This window comes from Prunus mume, linkage group LG2 (assembly GCF_029339155.1).
Source record: "Prunus mume cultivar Tortuosa linkage group LG2, ASM2933915v1, whole genome shotgun sequence".
Lineage (NCBI taxonomy): Eukaryota > Viridiplantae > Streptophyta > Magnoliopsida > Rosales > Rosaceae > Prunus > Prunus mume.
Window position 1 is genome coordinate 11,572,767 of NC_142699.1, and position 19,315 is coordinate 11,592,081.

Below are 19,315 nucleotides of genomic sequence, written 5' to 3' on the forward strand. Positions count from 1 at the left end.
TTTTTTTTTGGGTCCGAAGAAAAACAAGAGAAAAGAAGGCCTCAATGGCCAAGAAAATGAAGATAAGGTCATCTTAGCTTTAGTTATAACTTAGATATCATATATGAATACAACTTGGAATCCTTTTCAAAGCCCCATGTCTATACAGTTTCCTGTACAATTAATTTTCCATCTTTGCATTCCCTTTTAATTTCAAGAGTGGAAAAAAGAAACACATCAACTGGCTATATGTGCTCAGTTGTTAGGATACCAGAGAGCTACAGGACAAGTTCACAACATACTAAGAGATATACACTTGGGGGTTTTTTGTTTTTTGTTTTTTTTTGTTTTTTTGTTTTTTTTTGGCAGGAACCATACAATTCTGATCTGGAGTTAGATCAGTTCTTCAATGCTGTTAAAATTATACCCAGCTGAAAGCAATAGGACTACCTACTGTATGTTTCCCATCAGACCATTCCAGCCTACCAAAGCTGGTTGTACCGGATGGTGAAGAACTAGTAACAAAAGTCACAGTATAAGTTTTCTTCTCGTATGCTTGACTGAAACTCAGTGATTCTGGGTCAACCGTGATCTTCACTGATGGTGTCTGTGAAGACACTGATACCTTGTATGTTGCTGGGGTACCCACATTGGTCAGCGTCCGTGTGTATTTTACAGTGGTTGAAGCTCTAGAACCACCCCCTTTGCCTGAAGCTGTTTCTAGAGGAACAGCAAAAGATGGGTAATTTAAATCTCTAAGGCTGTATTTCTTGCTTGAATCGCAGGTGAAGTCTTTATGAGTGGTTAGCTTGATCTGGGTTGTGGTATAATTCAAGGCACAGAGGAAGCTTAGGTAGTCCTCGACAGCAGCATCATAGACAAGGCCAGGGTCAAGGGCTGCCACTGGGTCCACATGCCCAGCACCATAATCGAACGGTGTTGCAGGATTTCCAGTTGCTATATCTTTGATTGTTTCTCCAGTTTTGTAAGTTGTATAGGATGTGGTCATGAGTGCAGACTTAATGGCAGCAGGGCTCCATTCTGGGTGAGCTGCCATGACTAGGGCGGCCAAACCACTCACATGTGGACATGACATGGATGTACCTGAAATGATGTTGAAGGTGACCCGCCTTTTGTCTTCAGCTAATCCAGTTGGTCCAACTGCACCAGTCCACCCAGCAAGGATGTTCACTCCTGGTGCTATTAGGTCTGGTTTGAGTATTTCTGGAGTGATGATATTTGGTCCTCTAGAGCTGAATGAAGCCACCACTGGGGAGGGTTGCACATCTAACTCTGTCTCTCCCAGAGCAATTGTGGCTGTTGGATTAGAACCTGAGGCAATATAGCTTTTTATTGCATCACCAGCTTTCTGGCCAACTGCTGCTGTAGCCAAGAGATATGCATCTGCAACAAGTTCTTCTCCGTAACTATCAGTGTTCGCCAAAATCATCCCTAAGCCACCAGCCTTTTTGACCACCAAGCTCTTTTGGACTCTAGGAGTTCCCCCTCGATCACATACCACAATTTTCCCAGCAACCTTTGCAGGTATCAAACTTTCAGGACTGCATAGCGCACCATTTGAGGAGGTACTTGCATTGCGAGCATATACAAGTGGAAGTAATCCACTAGATAAGGATGTTCCCCTATAGAGTGATATACCTCTGTATTTCTTTTGATTTCCGAGGCTAACAAAAGCTGGGAAATCGCGGTCCAATGTTCCAGCACCCACTGTGGTTATCCAAGGCGCAACATTGGACAAGCTCCCAGAATCCGGTCCACCATTACCAGCTGAACATGACACAAGGATCCCCTGCGCTGCGGCAGAGAAAGCTCCGATGGCAACAGTGTCTCGGTAATATTCGGACTGTGATCCCCCAATAGACAAAGATAAAACGTTGACACCATCTTCAACAGCCTTCTCCATTGCTGCTGTGATATCAGAACCGAAACAACCACCGAGCCAGCACGCCTTATATGTGGCTACTCGAGCTTGTGGAGCCATCCCTCGTGCTGTCCCTGAAGCGTAACTGAAGAGGCTAGCTCCTGGAACTGCAGACCCGGCTGCAGTGGATGAGGTGTGAGTTCCATGGCCATCATCATCTCTTGGTGATTTTGATTCTGTCTTTTCGTTGATGGGTCCAAGTGCTGCTTCATACCCCTTTGAGAAATATCTGGCACCAATGAGTTTCCGGTTGCAGCTTGAGGAACTGAAGTTTGTTCCCACCTCACACGACCCTTTCCAGCTACTTGGTACTGCCGCAAGACCCGTGTCATCGTAGCTCTTGAGCTCGGGCCACACACCGGTGTCTACAACTCCAACAATCACCTCACTCACTTTATCTGATGCTGGCAATAAGGCTTCGCTTTTCCCCAATCCAAGAAACTCTGGTGTCCGAGTTGTATGAAGCTCGTATTTCCTTTCAGGTAGAACAGAGAGAATTCCTGGCTGCTTTTCAAGCAGCTCGGCTTCCTCAGCAGTCAGCCTTGTGGAGAAGCCATGAATTATGGTTCTGTAGGTGTAAAGCATGTCTGCCGAATTCGACACTGATTTCAAAGATGAGTCATACCATTGGAAATGGTCATCTTCAAAACTTGCCGGCATTTGGGACTTGTCCATGTGAATGATGTAAGTCTTCTTCACTTGTTGCTCTCTGTCTTCTGCTACCACACAGATGTGTGAGATGGGCAGAAGCATGACTGCTAGCAGAAGCATGAAAGTGGATGCCTTCATCTTCTCTCTGTCTGTAAGCCTGAACAGGGGAGGTTTTCTTTTACTTCTCTCTCTTAGTGATGTTTTGTATTGGGAAATTCGGTGACAATGGAAGTGAAAGTTCACATAGCACTGAGAGATTCTAATTCAATTGATACCCCTCCACTATTTAAATATTCTCTACTTGAGTAGTGGACAATCAATCATAAGGCCTGAGCTTTTCTTTTCCTTTCTCTTTTTTCTAACCACCTCTTCTCATTGCAGATTTGATTCTTATGCTCTTTCATTCAGGTCTGAAAGGGGATTTGGACTTGCATAATTGGCGGTATTATGTGGGCCACCCAAACACCTAAAGGGAATAAAAAAATGATGCTAGGAAAAAGAAGGAAAAAAATAACTGATTTCAGACTGGTTTGGTCATTTGATGATGCAGTGCCTCAATTATTTTGTGGTTGTCATTGTTGTAAATTAACCTCACTGAAATCCAAATATTTCACCAATGTACTGTTAATATAGTGTAGTATAAAAGCCTTGAGGGTAAGGTGCTACATAAGCCTACCCCGCCTGATGATATTTCATATGGATGGGGAACATCTGTCAACATTCCTTTTATTTTACAGGTTTCTTATAAAGATAAGGCAGTTTGCTAGGGACTTGTTCCCTAAATTTAATTGTGAATTTTTGGACGTCACACCATCTTTCTGTCATTGTGTTTCACAAGAAAAGGAGGAGCAAAAAACTGATCGTGACCAACAAACAAACAAGGTCCTAGAAAAAAAAAAAACCACAACGCGTCTGTAATGCGTATTTTCGGTGATTAATTTTAGGGTAGTAGTTTTGGCACTCACGTTTTAGCGGGGTGTACATCGCAAATTGAGTCATTTACAATTCTTTATTCACTCGTAGAGAAGTGTGGGAGGCTAAACGATGAGTGTAAAAATCAGTTGCCTAATTTTATACTAATTATCGTTTGGTTGTGATCTGATTACACTTCCACAACCCTCATCCAGAGGTTTTAGTGGAAGTTCCACTTAAACCAATAATTAAACAATTTAGAAATGCCAAAATGTGGCATTAATTAGTCAGTATAGGATAGGATAACGAAAATGATATGGCCGTAGAATGTGACCATGCAATATGAATGGTAGAGGTAGAGAGCGTGTACTACCCATAAACCTTCTTGCTCCTCTGTTTCTTTCCCTCTATCTCTCTGTTTTTTAGCTTTAACTGCTCGAAGTCTTGTCTCTTGATATTCTAATGAGATTCGAAGAATTGTACAATAATTGTGAAGATTTTTGTTTGCTGTAGTACTACTTTCATTTTTGTCAACGACAATTCTATTCCAAACAATGGAGAGCAAAAAGGAAACACAGCCAAACTGAAAACAAAGAAAGCTAAAGGCAAAACATGCCCAGCAAGCGAGAAACAAATAAACTAAGAAAATCCTACATATTAGGTGAAAAGTCCCAATTTTTCATTGGTTTTTGGTCCTTTTTTTTAATACAAATCTATAAATAAACTCAATCCTAGACATGTATTTATAAAAAAACTCAAACACTATTTAAACATACAAACACACCCAAAATCAACAATTGTATATTTTTTGGGTGTGTTTATAAATGGGTTTTGAGTGTGTGTAATGATGGGTTTTGGGTGTATTTATAAAGTGTTTTGAATGTTGGGTTTTTTTATAATTTCAGCCCTCATTTTGGGTGTTTTAGTGAAACTCCCTTTTTTTAAATGCCAAGTTGGGTTACCTTCTAACAAGCTTGGATACCATAGTGAAGAAGACTGATATCCAAATAATATTTTGAATTCGCACAAACTTCCTTACCGCTACTATCTGTAAGCAGAGTAGACCTATGATATGTGCGAGCTGTGCGACCGCACAAGGCCCCCAAAATTTAGGGGCCTCCAAATGTTTTTGAAAGCCTAACATTATATTATATTTGTGGGTATGTGTAGGTTTTTTGTATGTAAAAGAAAATTGAATGGATGTGAGTATGTGAAAATAGATGAAGGATGATCTTGATTCTATTTGTGGGTTCTAACGTAATTGATACCACATTTTTTGGTTTAATGTATGATTTATGCATTTTAAAATTTGAAAAATTGTTAATTTACTTATACATATAGGGCCTCATCAGCTTTCTTCGCACAGGGCCTTCATATCTAATGGACCGGCTCTGTCTGTAAGACTTGAGAAATGGTGGTACAATTGATTCGCATAACTCCAATTTACAAGTTTTTCTTTTTACAATAGCAGGGCGATACATTCTTATGTGTTAAGGCTTTTAATGGCTTGGTTCAAAGTTTGGAGTTTCAGAAATGAAGCTACACAAAACAAATATAAAATTGCCAACAGCTAGTCCTCACTCATGTTGGTTGAAAGAGAAGATTAAAATCCCTAAATCCGAAACCCAAAAATTCAAAAACATGAACAACAATTTCAAAGAAAGAGAAAGAATTATATAGAAAGATCAACAAGTTTTTATTTTTTAATTTTTTTGGTCTAATGAAAGAAAGTGTCAGCAGAAACGTGATGGGGAAGAGAGAGAAGAGAGAGAAAAAAATGCTTTTGTGAGAGAAATTTAACTTTCCGAGAAAAATACTTTAATTATTTTTTATGTAAAAAATTTATGTCAGATTTAATGTCATCCATTGAAAGTGGAGTAATCTAATGGCCCAAAAATTGTGTATAACATATGGTGCCACGGATCCGCCTTATATATATATATATATATATATATATATATAAAGAGCTTTAATTGAAGGATCCTCAAAGTAACTTATTTGAGGAGACACCCTTGTAGGACCCACTTTGTATTGTATTTCACTAATCCAAACCGTGTATGTTTTAGATAATCATTCAAAGATTATCTCTACAAAAAATCACTTGAATTCGATATCGTTTGACCACACAATTGTGTTATTAACTTTTTAGTACTTTCTTAAAGTACTATGTTCATTGATTTTGTAGGCTATAATTGGATGTCGAAATGGTTTTCGATTTGTCTAATTTTTTGCAAAGATGATCTACGAATGTATATTTAAAAAATAGATTGCTTGGATCGTTAGGAAAACAATTTGTAATATACCCTAAAGTGTGTCCCTCAATAAAAGACAACTATATATATATATATATATATATATATCAATAAACTCAAGGTGAGAATATCATTATGCCCTAATAGTAATGCTATTATTGTGATATTAAAGCGTGGAAGAAAAGGACAGGCACGTACTGTATTCATATCCTGCACTCAAATTCATCTATTCCATTAGCTGGAAGAGACCCTACCAGCTACCACTAATAATTGATCGAGTGTCTGGTTGATTCTTTCTATTGCTTTTGTTTTTAGCAGTGGGTGAGTTTTTATTTAGAACATTTCACATTTTTTTAAGTAGTTAGTTCATTAGTGATAAACATGGATTAAGGGTTAGATTACCCACATAAAATATTGAAATCGCCTTCTTCTTCTTCTTCTAGAATCTCCCATCTTTTTGTTGTTTAGGTTTATTTATCTTTAAGTTTACTTACTTACCGCCAACAAGTCTAGCCTATTGAAAAATGACATTGATTTGCAGTTTAAATTATCGCTTATAAAAAGAAAAGTTTACTTACTTACCATTATATGAAAATTTAAGAAAGAAGAAAACGTGTGAAAGATATGTGAACTTTGTTTTATCAGTTTAAAATATCATGATTTTAAACTGGCAAACTGGCGATGGGGAAGCAACATAACAGAGAGTGTGTGGGTGTGAGAGATCATACAATGTTTTATTTATTTTTTTCTATATGCAAGCAAGCAAGCAATGGTTTTTGAGTTCTTGAAGAATCACCAATCTAAATTGCTTATGGTATCTTACTTTGTGGCCCCTCGTTTTCGGTTCGATTGTTTGCCGTGCCGGCTTCAATTGTTCCCATCATTCATCACTAAATGTTATGGATGCTTTCAATATATTTATAAATATAATAAAGCCGTCTACATGCATTCTATTAATCTAAAATTATATAATGATAGGCAACAGCTTACTGGCCGAAAGCAGCAGCCACATGCATGCATAAAACAATTGTGCAATTTGTCGCTCGAATGTCATTTTCTCCCACCCAAAGAAAGACGCTAAAAATAATTTGAAGCGGGTCTTAATAAGTCAATTCTTATTTGATTGCTTATCTTATGTATGTTGAATTGTCTTTTCCGATTAGAATGGACACCTATCAATATTTATAGCAGTAAATCCAAACTCCTTTTCAATAATTAGCTCCTCAAATCTGTATTTGGCTCCCTTTACACTCTTTATTCTTATTGATCTAATAAAATTTTATCGTATTTTTATCAAAATATATATCCTCTGTGCTACACATTATTTATGATTATCCTTCATATTAAGAAGGAAAATAATATGGTTAAATTTATGCATATTATATGAAATTAATCATAATAAAGTGCAGCGTCACATGTGACAAATAATGAGAGGGTGAATTACACTCCTCATCGAATGATGTAAAGGGAGGGAAAGGCAAGTGAATAAAACATGTAATTAGTGTTAAGCTTTAGAATATGCAATTATAGCATATGTGGCGCCTTTTAGTAAGGACTGTGAGTCCATACTCTTGTATTTAAATTCGAATTTCCCTTCTCATATATTAAATTAATTTAGAACAATTAAACTATCGTTTATATAAAAGTAAAAAAAAAAATACATGTATATTTGTTGTCGCTATAAGGCAGCTAAAATAATGGGGCCATGACCTCGTTGATTGGCATTCTTACTTGATTTCAAACCAACCAGGCAAAATGTAAAGTTAGTCCTTTTAGTAAGGATCGTGGGTCCATTCCCTTGCATTCATATTCGAACTCCCATTATATTAGTTGTGTATGTGTGTATGAGAAATCTCTTCTTCTATAATTTAGACTATTATTTGTACTAAAAAGGCAAAAAGAAAAGGCATAATTACCATAATACAAATTTATAAATAAACTCAATCTTATACATGTATTTATAGAAAAACCCAAGCATTATTTAAATATAGAAATACACAAAATCAACTCCAAAGTCAACTTTTTGAGTGTGTTTATAAATAAATTTTGAGTGTGTGTAATGATGTGTTTTGAATGTGTTTATATATTTAAATAGTGTTTGAATTTTTTTATAATTTAAACCTCTATTTTGAGTGTTTTAGTGAAACTCCCTTATCATAATTCAGGCCCCGTGATTTGATTTTGTCTATTTAGCTTTTATTCTTTGTTAAGGAGACGTCAAATTTAATGTGGAGGCCAAGTCAGCTTGAGGTGGTTTTTGTAGTTTTTTCCAAGCTGACTTCTGCCTACACGTTAGATTTGACATCTAACCAAAGTTTCCCAACCTGTAGGGCCCATGAAATAGAGGGTTGGTCAGTTTGCATTTTAACGGGGTACAGGAATTTAATACCTCACTTTCAACGCAATACGACCCTCAGAGTCAGAACTGTCGGCCATCACTCATATCCTTTTTCTTTTCTTTTTTTCCAGAAAAATTCAGCAATCCTCCTCCGGGAATTATGTTTCCCGCGGTGTTCTACATTATTCAGATTGGATTCCTTTTAATCTACTCTGCTAATCTATTCTTTATTTTTTTCTCTCTCTATTGTCTTTTTCTGCACTCAACACCATCAAGCTCAGCTAAATTCCAAATAACAGAAAATATTAAAAATTCAATGTTAAATATGAGCGAAAATTCAAGGGGCATACCTAAACTTTTCCCTTTTCTTAAAAGAAAGAAACTAATTGAATCTCATTGTTTATTTTTTATTGCCAAGTTATTATTTTAACAACAGTATCTAATTTTATCATATCTTAATCTCCAGCCCATTTTCTCTCTCTGTCCTTAGCCTTCTACCCCTTCTTTCCTGGTTATTGAACATGAAATCCCAAGCCTTTGTTCCGTTGGTTGGTTTTGGAACTCTAGGAAAGAAATTGAATGGCTAAGAGCCCATTGCAAACTAAGCCCAATAAATGTGCAAGCGAAGGTGATGCAGCAACTTTGCACCCTTGTGGTCATGCAAATCGCCCTCAACACCAGACTCACTGGCACGAGTCATATAATCACACCAACCTTGCAAGCTACCTTCCCCGCCAATCTGCTGCGCACCTCTTAGAAACCCATACCCTATGAAACAAGAACAACCTTATAAATCTAGGGACCCCCGATACAGAACCCCTGCCTCTCATTTTTGTGCCACGATTTTAAGCTAGGCTCCCCTCTCTCTCTCTCTCTCTCTCTCTCTCTCTCTCAGTGATCTTGTTGTAATACTGACCTGCTCTCTCTCTCTCTCTCTCTCTCGTTTTGTTGTAATACTGACTTAATATCTCCTCTTTTTGAAGGTAAAGTTGCAATCTGAAGGAGAAGTCATGGCAAGGAGTAATGTAGTTTCATGGAGTCTCATTTTCTTGGCTATGGGGCTTTTCAGTTATGTATCTGTTCAAGCCACCAGAGAAGGGAGGTCTCTGATAGATCTGAGAGACAAGAGACTTGATTTGGACAATGGGTTAAAGAATTGGCACGGTAAAGAGGCAACTTATCGAGGGCTGACAGCTGATGGTTACGGGCAGGGCCTGGTTATGGTTTTGGTGGTGGTGGGAGTGGTACAGGCAATGGTGGCACTGGTGGTGGTAAAGGCGGAGGCTATGGTGATGGCAGTGGTGGCTTTGGAAGTGGTGTTGGGTATGGTGGTAATGGTGGCAATGGTGGCAATGGTGGCAATGGTGGCGGATTTGGTAATGGTGTTGGAGGAGGTGGTGGGTTTGGTGGAGGCTCGGGCACAGGCCCAGGTTATGGTGGTGGTGGGGTAGGCGGGGGTGGTGGAGGATATGGTCATGATGAGAAGATGAATTAGGTCCATGAAAATCTTCACTGATTTTACTAAAATCAGATAACTCTTTTCCAGCAATGCCTTAGATGACAAGAAAGAAATAAATAAAATAAAATAAAACCTCTCTACTTCGGTTCTGTAGCTCTTTAATTTTCCATGCTGTAACTCTGTTATGAAATAAATTAAAGTATTTGCCCTTTACATCAGTAGTATAGAAGTTACTACTTCTGATACACTTAGCTTGGTTTGTGTACAGGTGTGCTGTTTATCTTAAGCACAGAGACAGGACAGAACGACAAATATTCCATACATGCCACCAATTGTGTGCCCAACAATAACTATGACAACTCCTATGACAATAACTACGACAACTCCTATGACAACTCATGTAATGCCAGGGTCAATGAGAAAATTCACCGATTAGAAACCTAATATATTAAGGAAAAATTGCAGAGAAAATACAACTAAAAAACATTGTAAAACTATATGTGAATAATTTAACTTTAACAACAACCAAATGACAGTGCCAAGAAACAAAAGATAAAGCACATCTATCTATGCACGCATACATGCACAACAGACATAAGAGGGAAAGAAATAACAGAGATTCTGTGAAGAAGAGGGGTATCCTTCGAAGCCAATTGATTTTCCTTTACCCAGGAAGAGGTTTTTCTTTGATTCATGTACAAATTTCAGAACAGCATTACTATTTAGTTGTATAAGACACACTGTTGTTCTGGTCTCCTAAGATCATAACCTCTGATTTTGTTCTGTCTTTTTGTTTCTTCTCTGAATAAAAGTGACTTATTCTTCTTCTCTTTTTTCTTTTTTTTTTTTTTTCTTTTTCCTTTTTTTTTTTTTTGGAAAATTTAATCAAACCCAGGACAATAGCACCTGAGGTTAGAAAGGTCAAGATATAGACCAACGATGTCATCAAGTGGCCTGAAATTTTTACACTAAACCAAGTTATATGCGATCTGTCAAGGGTGGACGTAGGGTGGAGACTGAAGACTCTTTCAATGTAATGCTAAGCAACTAAAGCTCAGATTTTGCATTCTATATTTTTCATATGCTAAATAAACATCGATGTGGAGAGGCATGATTTATGAAAGACTAGGGAGAATACAAGATAAGAAAAGCAAGACAAGGGATAAGTCATAAAGATAATTAAAAAGCAATGAGCAGGACCATTTTAAAGCATATGGCAAACTGTAAACTAGTTGGAATTGTAACAATCCAATCCACGAAACATTTGAATATATCATTTCCTGCATTTGGTTACTTTTTCTCACTCTAGTTCAACTGATTATCTGTCAAGAAGGTAAAACAGAACACAAAGTTTCTGAAAAACATTGCAGATCATTAAAATGTATGTTGCTAATGTGATTATAGTTTTTATCACGCACATTGCCGATGTATATAAGAAGAAGCAACAACGACATGAACAGGCCCTCTGTTTCTAATATAACTTTACATGAAACCTCATATTTCTCAGTAATATCTTATCTCTAACAACATTTGTTCGCATAGTTCAATTTACACCTTTTGGACAAAACAATAATTCCCATAGTTCAAGTATAATGCAATTGATTTATGCCTGACATTTTACTCTTGTTTTTCTCAATCCCCAATCTAGCAATTTACATTTATATTTTCATGGTAAGGTGTAAGATATCTAGGTTCAAATTACCATTTTCTGATTTCACCATTTTGTATCTCCACCATATTAGAATTGAGACACCAGTAAAGCAAGCATAAAGATATGGATAGCTACACAAACTAATTATATCAACAGAGAAGAATAACAGGAAGTCTAGTACCACTTGGCACAAATCTGAAGAAGAGTTGAGAGCCGTAGGCTGAGGTTCAAATGCCCCCTTCGAAGTTCAATATAGCGCCACCTGCACACCGCGACCGCCAATATTTGCCAAGCGATCATCGTCCTTCAAATTTCACAGCAGCAGTAAAATCATCATCCAACTCACTCTTCTCAATCCCTTCCCAATCATCTTCATCGCTGTAATTGTTGAATTTAACCTCACTGGCCACGTATGCCTCAGCCGTAACTTCCTCTGGTTGTGCAGAAACGACATCGTTTGTTGCTGATTCAGCGCTAATTTCTTCAACTCCTCTCTTCTCCGAGCTTTGCTGAGCCTCGTGGCCACGTTCACGATCAAAGTCGGTAGCTTTCAGTTTAATCTCATTCGCTTCGCCCTTTCCCTTTGCTTCATCGAAAGCCACAGCACTAAGCTCCTCAGATTGTGCAGTAACGACGTCGTTCGTTGCTGATTCCGCGCCAATTTCTTCAACTCCTCTGTTCTCCAAGTTTTGATGATCGAAGTCTCTCGCTTTCTCAACCGACACCTTCTCCTCGCCGTCCGATGGATTCTCCGGCAATCCGACGGCCACCGACTCTTCTCCTCCCAAACCTTCTTCCTCCAACACCTTCTCCGTCAATTCACGACCTTCTTCATGATGCTGCAGTGGTTCTTCAATTTCCTCAACTCGATGAACCGGTTTGTCTTCGAATTGAAATTGATCGACCTCCTTCACTTCTCCGACGAACTCAACCCTCCTCTGGCCGTGAAAAGCCTTTTCCACTTTCAGTCTCCTCTCTTCGAAACTCACCTCCTCCAAAACAACACCTCCACCGGCATTCTCACACTCTCTGAACTCCGCTTCCGATTGACGGCCAGCCACCGCCATGGCAACGAGCTTCGCAACCAGGAAAGAGAGAATCAGCGCGAAAGACGCCGTCAAAAACAGGTCCTGTACGAGCTCCATATTGATGACTAATACTCCAAAACGCTTCGAACAAACGAATTGGAGAACGAAAGCCAAATAAAATTAAAGAGCGATGGCGATGAGTTTGAATAGTTTATAGAGGAAAAAAGAGAGATCATAATAAATAAAAATAATCACAGGTGAGCAAAGAGAAAGGGATATTTGCAGAGCAGAGCGAAGCATATTCTGATGTTTTAATTATTCTCTTTTTGCTTTGCCCTGGCGTCACTTTTTCCGATGGACACGTTTCGTCGCCGTATTGGTGAAGGTCAAATTGTGCATGCATTATTTTACAGTGCTTGTGAAGCTGCTCGACCTTTTCTGGGGTCAATTTTGTCTTTTTAGCGAAGCGTTTTTCGTTCTTATCCTGTCCCATGCAATTTGGTGACGGCGGTGATTGATTGGTTGGTGTTTGAGGTTTTAATGACGGTAGATGGAATCATGTGCATTGTGGGTTTTGATTTTGGCACGTCCTGGTCAGCTTCGTGGACTTTGGACTTTGGAGGGAACCCACTCAACGTATCCGGTTTCCTTTTTCGGATCCTTTTCACTTTTTGGAACTTTTATTTTTGGGACTCAAGGAATCAGCCAATCAGTTGACATATTGTCAAGGTCACTCTATTGGGCTTCCGAAATTGGGCCTTCTCTTGTCAAGAGAACTAGTTTGGGCCTCCGAATAAGACCAAGTAAGCAAAAACCCAAGTCGTTCTATAGAGAGGATGTAATATATAGATCATTGATATGGACTTTCATATTAATGAGTCATCTGAATAAGAATTCACTTAAATTTAATGAAATGATCATGTGGCTAATATGAAGGTCCACACGAGGAGTTCATAATTTCGTGCAAAAACCCACAAATGGGTGATTGATTGTTTTGGTCAAGAATTCTATAATTATGGCCTTATATATGGTCATTAGGTGATGCCTTATCTCTCAATTTTTAAATCAAATTGGCTAGCCGTTGGATTAATTTGGTTAACATAATCTAAATATTAAGAGATAAGACATCACCTAAAAGACATATATAAGGCCCTAATTATAGAATGACTCTTGTTTTGGTACCTTTTTTCTTGTTTATTCAATATATGGTTAATTATGATTTTGATCCATATAAATTGGGCGCTCTTCTATTATTTTGACAAAGCCACATTCTAAACTACTTTAATATACAAGGAGAGAAATCAAACTCTAGTGTAAATGGGCGGTTTTCTATTTATAATTTATTTGTGTGATAATGTGAAGAAATGTCTCACAATGGAAAGTTGTTACAGTTGAAGAATTCTGAAATCGAAAACATACAAATTATAAAAATTGAAACTACGGAGTCAAATGTGTTAAAACTACAATAACCAAAATCAACTAGTTGTTGATCTACTAATACTTCTCAATGAAATATATATTAAAAAAAATCCAAGTTCAGATCCTCGTTTTTCTATTATTCAAAAGAAAACTAGGGGACCAAAACATAATTGGCCTTGAATGTATTGTTGTAGCTTCCAAACTACCACCTAAACTATGACTCTTGACTGAAGAAAAAGAGTAGTGTGCATTGCCTTGTACACGCTCCAATGGATGCTTCACCGTATTGGGTAGCATGGGTCCACCACTTATATACAATACTATTTCATCTACTACCAAGTATATCGGCACCACAAATTGTTGTGAGCTCCAGCTGTACAAGTATCACTACTGAACATACCACTATGTGTGGCATCCATTAATTTGTTTGGTTGGGTCACTCTAAATGAAACATCTTATAGACCTTGGTGGAAAATTAAAAATAAAAAGTTCGTTTCACATCGGTGTGGTCTGTGGTTTGTGTGTTCATGTCTCAATCTATAGCTGCCCTCATTGGCCTCAAGGCTCAAGGGGAAGTTTCTTGGTAGCCCTTGGATATGTGTGGTTTCTCTCCTGGATCCAACAATACCTAATTGATGAGAGTGATCTATATAATGTACCTCGTCATCATCTCTATTTCTTGGCCATTCTTAAAGCCTTGTGCTTCTTCTGTCTGCTACTAGTAGCAAACCTGTCCTGCAAGTACTCAGAGAAGAAGGACAAGCAATGGGAGGAGGCAACGGTCAGAAGTCCAAGATGGCTCGCCAGAGGAACATGGAGAAGCAAAAAGCTGCTGCCAAAGGTACTCTAAATTCTAAGTTCTAAGCCACCAAACAGAGACATATATATATATATATATATATATATAGTTTTGTAAACAAGGGAACTTATAAGTTGGTGATTAATTTCTGTATCTTTGGGTGAGCAGGAAGCCAGCTTGAGTCAAACAAGAAATCAATGACAATACAGGTAGTCCTCTTTCTAGCTCCTTTTTTTGTTTTTGACTGCGAGATTGTCGTAAGAGAATGAAATTGTAGATGAAGCTACTTGACATAAAAATTTCTGGTACTTTGAACACTTGCTTTGTTTCTGATACAAGATGGTGGTTGATGATCGCAGTGCAAGGTGTGCATGCAGGTTTTTATTTGCACCACGTCTGAGGTGAAGTGCAGGGAGCATGCAGAAGCAAAACATCCCAAATCTGATGTTTATACATGTTTCCCTCACCTTCAGAAATGAGAAAAACAATCCTAAATGAGAAGGACCTGTAGAAAAGTGTTTGAAGCTTCATCTCTCGAATCTTCTTCTGCATAGTCCTTCCTAGACTCTTGGATTTTAATTAGCTAAAGCTTTTCTTGAATATGTAATAAATGTGCACGTTTGTTAAATCGAAGATTGTATTTGAAACTTGAACATGGATCAGCATAATCCAGAATCTAAAATACGCAAATAAAGCAAAAAGAATTCGAGACAAATGAAATACTGTTGCATTGCATTCTGATTAATTGCTAAATTGAAATTAGTAAAAATTACAAGTACGCAATTGGAGGAGAGAAGAAAGAATACCAGCATTTAAAATATATATATATCAGAAAAAATGGATGCAATGAACAGCCTAAGCTAGGTAAATATATTTTCTTGTTTGTGATCATACACAGACTACAGCCAAAGAAAAAGGGGATACAAGCTTGTTTACCAAAAGATTCTGTGGGAGTCTAGTGTTACTGAGTCCGCATCCGGCTATTTTCTGCACTTCTCACTTGGGAGAAATATGGATGTGCCTGAAACATAGAATATGGGAACCCAACAGTGAAAATTCTATTTTGTGCTTAACCATCAAACATAATATGCATCTTATTACAATACTAAAGGTTTTGTATCTAAACAATTGTGTATGTTGACATATATATTAAACACACATGAGGGAAAAAGAAACAGCTGCTAAATCTTAAATAATACCATTGCTTCTCCTGCTGTAAGCCTTTCCTGGTGATCATATCGAAGAAGCTTATCTAGAAAATCAATGGCCTAGATATCACGAAAAAGACCAAAGAATCACTAGTAAGGAATGACAAATACGTGAATATAAGGTAAATCTTCTAAAAGTTTGTTTCTGGGGAGAAGAGGAAGAAGAAGAAGAAGAAGAAATTACCTCTGGAGAAACCAGATGTTGATTATCCACATTGATAAATCTTGACCACGGTTTCCTGCTGTGCCTGAATCAGAATTCAAAAGCAGGAAGGATACCAAGTCAGTATCATGCCAGAAACAACTAATGAAAAGACAAACAAAGCAATGTATATCATTTTTTTGGTTACATAGGAACCAGAGGCCTAAAGCCACTGTTTTATTCTTTCAACCATAATGATTGATACCCCGAAGCCCTACCAAGCCCCTTATAACTTTATTGTGTTATGGCAGTAGAATGTTCACTCACATCTAAGATCATCTAAGTTTATGTTCCGGTTCCATGCTAAAGATGAGAAGATATACCTTCCAACAAGAGCATCGAGCTGAGGATCAAGGACAAGGTGATATTTATTCAAATATGCATTTAATTCGTCTGTTCCAAGAACCTGAAGAAGAAGTTATCTACATAAGGTAACAAATTATGTGAACATTTGCGCTGTATTGCTAATAAGTACTCAATTTCTATTTGGCCGTTGATGAAACCTCAGTGTCACAACTAAATAACAATAAATGTATGATCAACTCACAGACAACAGGGAAAACTAAACAATCTTAAGAAGACTTTTAGACAGTGCAATGAAGAACTAGTTTTGGTGGTTGAAATGCATTAGGATATATAGGTGAAAGATTGCCTATAATTGTAAGATCTTCAAGCAAAGTATGAAACCAAAATTACCTTAGCAATTTTCACTAGCTGGTCCTGATTGTCATGACCATAGAAGAATTGTTCCTTCCGAAAGATCTGCAAGGAAAGAGAACACCTTGTTTAGAAAAGTCTATCATGGTGAACAAAATGTAGCTGTTACAAAATAAATGGATACACAGAAATAACAGGGCAGCATAACCCTCACCATTCCTGCAAACATACAGCCAAGGCTCCACAAGTCTAAAGAATAGTCATAGTCTTGCAAATCAACAAGGAGTTCAGGCCCCTTATAGTGCCTGATAAACAGCATTTAAATTTATCAACTTTCTGCTAAGAAAACAAAGATTTGCATGTTAACAATGTAGGAGGTCAGCATGGAAGTAACTAATAAACCTATTCGCCATCAGGCACCATGGAATCTATTGGTCACAAACTGAATTTCACTGCAAGTGCTATTTGATAACTGTTAAGAAATAGCTGCACATGCACCGTGCTAACAGTCCTTACAACTTATTCAACTATCAAATCCTTAGTTTATCTGAGTCCCTACAACTATTATTCAAATTAAGAAATTATGTCCATATTTACTCAACTCATCAAAGATTATTGCCTGGGTTGTCCAAAGTTTGGGTTGATACAACCCAAGTCTTACCCGTAGAGGAAAAAAAAAAAAAAAGAAAGGATGAGTCATTATGTCTTTTAAGAATCTAGATGAAAACTAACAATTCAATTGATTGGTTAAAAAGTTAAACGATGAAAGAGATTCTACCTTGAAGCTACACGGACATTGTACTCTTTGCCAGGATGGTAGAATTCAGCGAGACCCCAATCAATCAAGCGAAGTTTTCGCAGCTCATGATCGATCATAACATTGTGAGGTTTGACATCTCGATGTATTATGCCCTGCGAATGGCAGTAATCCAATGCCTGCAATCACGAGATAAGTTTTGAATTAGCCAGTCATGCAAAAGCTAAACCAGTACAGGTCAGAATCATGGGATTCAACCTCTGTGTCTGTTACACAGAATTTACAATTTTGTATTTCTAATTAGCTCTACCAACCATCAGGGTTATTCAAGTATTAAGAGAAAAGGGCGGGCCGGGGTACAATTAGTTAGAAAAATCAATGTTTTGCAACAGGATACAAAACCTTGAGAAGTTCATATATATAGTAGCGAATGTCGTAATCTGTCAGTGTGGGGTACAACACTTTGAAATCTGCACTGTTCACATATTCAAAGATCAAGCTAGGAGTTTTTGAGTGGTCATCCCGGACAATATCAAGCAGCTTCACAATATTTGGACCTCCACAAAGATTCTGTAGTATCTTTATTTCCCTCTTTATCTGCATGAATACCATTACTATGTTTCAATTAAATTATATAAGGAAATGTAAATAAAACAACTTCTGACATACATGCACTTTTGTTCATCGTATCATTACCAAGACTCGAAGTTTTCTTCAGCATGACAGTTATATCCCAGAAGTACAGGAACAACTTTAATAAAACACACCTTCTTTTTCTTCACCGGTTTAAGGATCTTGATAACGCATTTTTCATTGTTGGTAACATTTACACCTTCAAAGACCTCACTGTATTTTCCTCTGCCAACCTTCCGAACAACCTCGTAGTCATCTTGATCACTGAGCAAGAAAAAATATTAAGCAAAAATAAGAAAAATAGTTGGGAAAATGCACCTTAAAAATTCATGGTGAAAACCTCAAAAGAAACAACAACAAAAATTTTAAAAACCTCTAAAATCACTGATTCCTTCCAAGAAATGCAGTCCAATGCCATGAAAATAATCAAACAAGTAACCAGTGGTAAGCCTCAACGATCAAACTATCACTTGTTGGTTCTAGCTACATTGATAGACAAGGGAACACAAAAACAAGTTTATCTGATTCAATTATTCAAACTGCAGCAAGTACCCCGACCCTGGAACCTTCAATTGCAGCACACACAAAACAATGCAATGCAGCAAAGATAGAACAGACAGCATTATCATTTTCCCTTCAAATTGGGATTTTTCTGCACCTTCAACCAATTTGAAGCATTTGAAAGCAACACAAACCAGAAAGCTATAATCTACCCTAGATTGCCAATTAACGATTCATGTAAAAGTAAGACAAATAAATCAAATATTTTGATTTCAATTGTTATTTTTACCCCCATTGAAGCGTGAGAGATTCGTAATCCCAGTAATCTCTAGGGCGGTGGACGTTGATGTCTGCGTAGACTCGAGCCCTGGACATGGCTACCCGGTTGACCTCTCCTTTTTTCTGTTATTATTCGCGCGACGATCAACAACACCCAGGTTGCCCTAGCAGAGCAACCAGCGATATCTTTTTTTATTATTTCATTTTGTATTGTTTGGTCTTATTTTGTTACGCTCGATGTTCAAACGGACTTTGTTTATCAAGGCGGAAGAAGCTATCGGAAGATGTTGAGGTTTCCTGTAACTTATTATTTATTCCGCGAAAATTTAACGGACGATGTGTCAGCAGAAAAATAAATACAAAAATTCCAAAACCAACGGATGCTTTTTCTTATTCTTTTTTTGCTTAATATTTACTCAATGAAGTTTATCAATATAGATAACCTATATAAATCTGATTAATCTATTAAACTTTATATAATTTAAATGGGAGAATTCGAATATTCAAACTTAAGTGTAAAGGGGTGGACTTAATGCACAATTATGATCTTACAAAATTGAGTACTGACTTAAATATAAATTGAACTTTGGAAGTTTTACGCAGGTAACTCATTAAAAATAATAATTGAAATTGTGCGGTACAAATGTG

The 19,315-nt window shown here is 37.4% G+C and overlaps 4 protein-coding genes and 1 pseudogene across 5 annotated transcripts; 2 read left to right on the forward strand and 3 right to left on the reverse strand.

Annotated features, from left to right (window-relative positions):
* Window positions 1-78: 78 nt before the first annotated feature.
* LOC103320405 (subtilisin-like protease SBT1.7 pseudogene) lies at window positions 79-2,957 on the reverse strand (annotated as a pseudogene). The gene has a single exon (XR_016124206.1). The product of XR_016124206.1 is annotated as a subtilisin-like protease SBT1.7 pseudogene (transcript).
* A 6,073-nt stretch (window positions 2,958-9,030) lies between these two features.
* On the forward strand, window positions 9,031-9,746 carry LOC103320464 (uncharacterized). Its single transcript, XM_008222140.2, is given in 2 exon segments — window positions 9,031-9,280; window positions 9,283-9,746. Coding segments are annotated over 2 exon segments (483 nt in total). The 5' UTR covers window positions 9,031-9,084; the 3' UTR covers window positions 9,570-9,746.
* Window positions 9,747-11,001: 1,255 nt separating this feature from the next.
* Window positions 11,002-12,561, reverse strand: LOC103320406 (uncharacterized). Its single transcript, XM_008222084.2, has one exon. It carries the CDS (start codon window positions 12,327-12,329, stop codon window positions 11,481-11,483), a length of 849 nt encoding a protein of 282 aa, XP_008220306.1. The 5' UTR covers window positions 12,330-12,561; the 3' UTR covers window positions 11,002-11,480.
* A 1,558-nt stretch (window positions 12,562-14,119) lies between these two features.
* Window positions 14,120-15,083, forward strand: LOC103320408 (uncharacterized protein At2g23090-like). The gene is made up of 3 exons (XM_008222087.3): window positions 14,120-14,472; window positions 14,599-14,639; window positions 14,790-15,083. The coding sequence occupies exons 1-3, from the start codon at window positions 14,397-14,399 to the stop codon at window positions 14,907-14,909; spliced, it is 237 nt and encodes a 78-aa protein (XP_008220309.1). The 5' UTR covers window positions 14,120-14,396; the 3' UTR covers window positions 14,910-15,083.
* Window positions 15,084-15,218: 135 nt separating this feature from the next.
* On the reverse strand, window positions 15,219-18,953 carry LOC103320407 (casein kinase II subunit alpha-2-like). Its single transcript, XM_008222085.3, has 10 exons — window positions 18,678-18,953; window positions 18,022-18,151; window positions 17,657-17,851; window positions 17,276-17,433; window positions 16,712-16,802; window positions 16,537-16,602; window positions 16,164-16,246; window positions 15,823-15,886; window positions 15,630-15,698; window positions 15,219-15,451 (listed from the first exon to the last, which is right to left on the reverse strand). The coding sequence occupies exons 1-10, from the start codon at window positions 18,761-18,763 to the stop codon at window positions 15,392-15,394; spliced, it is 1,002 nt and encodes a 333-aa protein (XP_008220307.1). The 5' UTR covers window positions 18,764-18,953; the 3' UTR covers window positions 15,219-15,391.
* Between the last annotated feature and the right edge of the window lie 362 nt (window positions 18,954-19,315).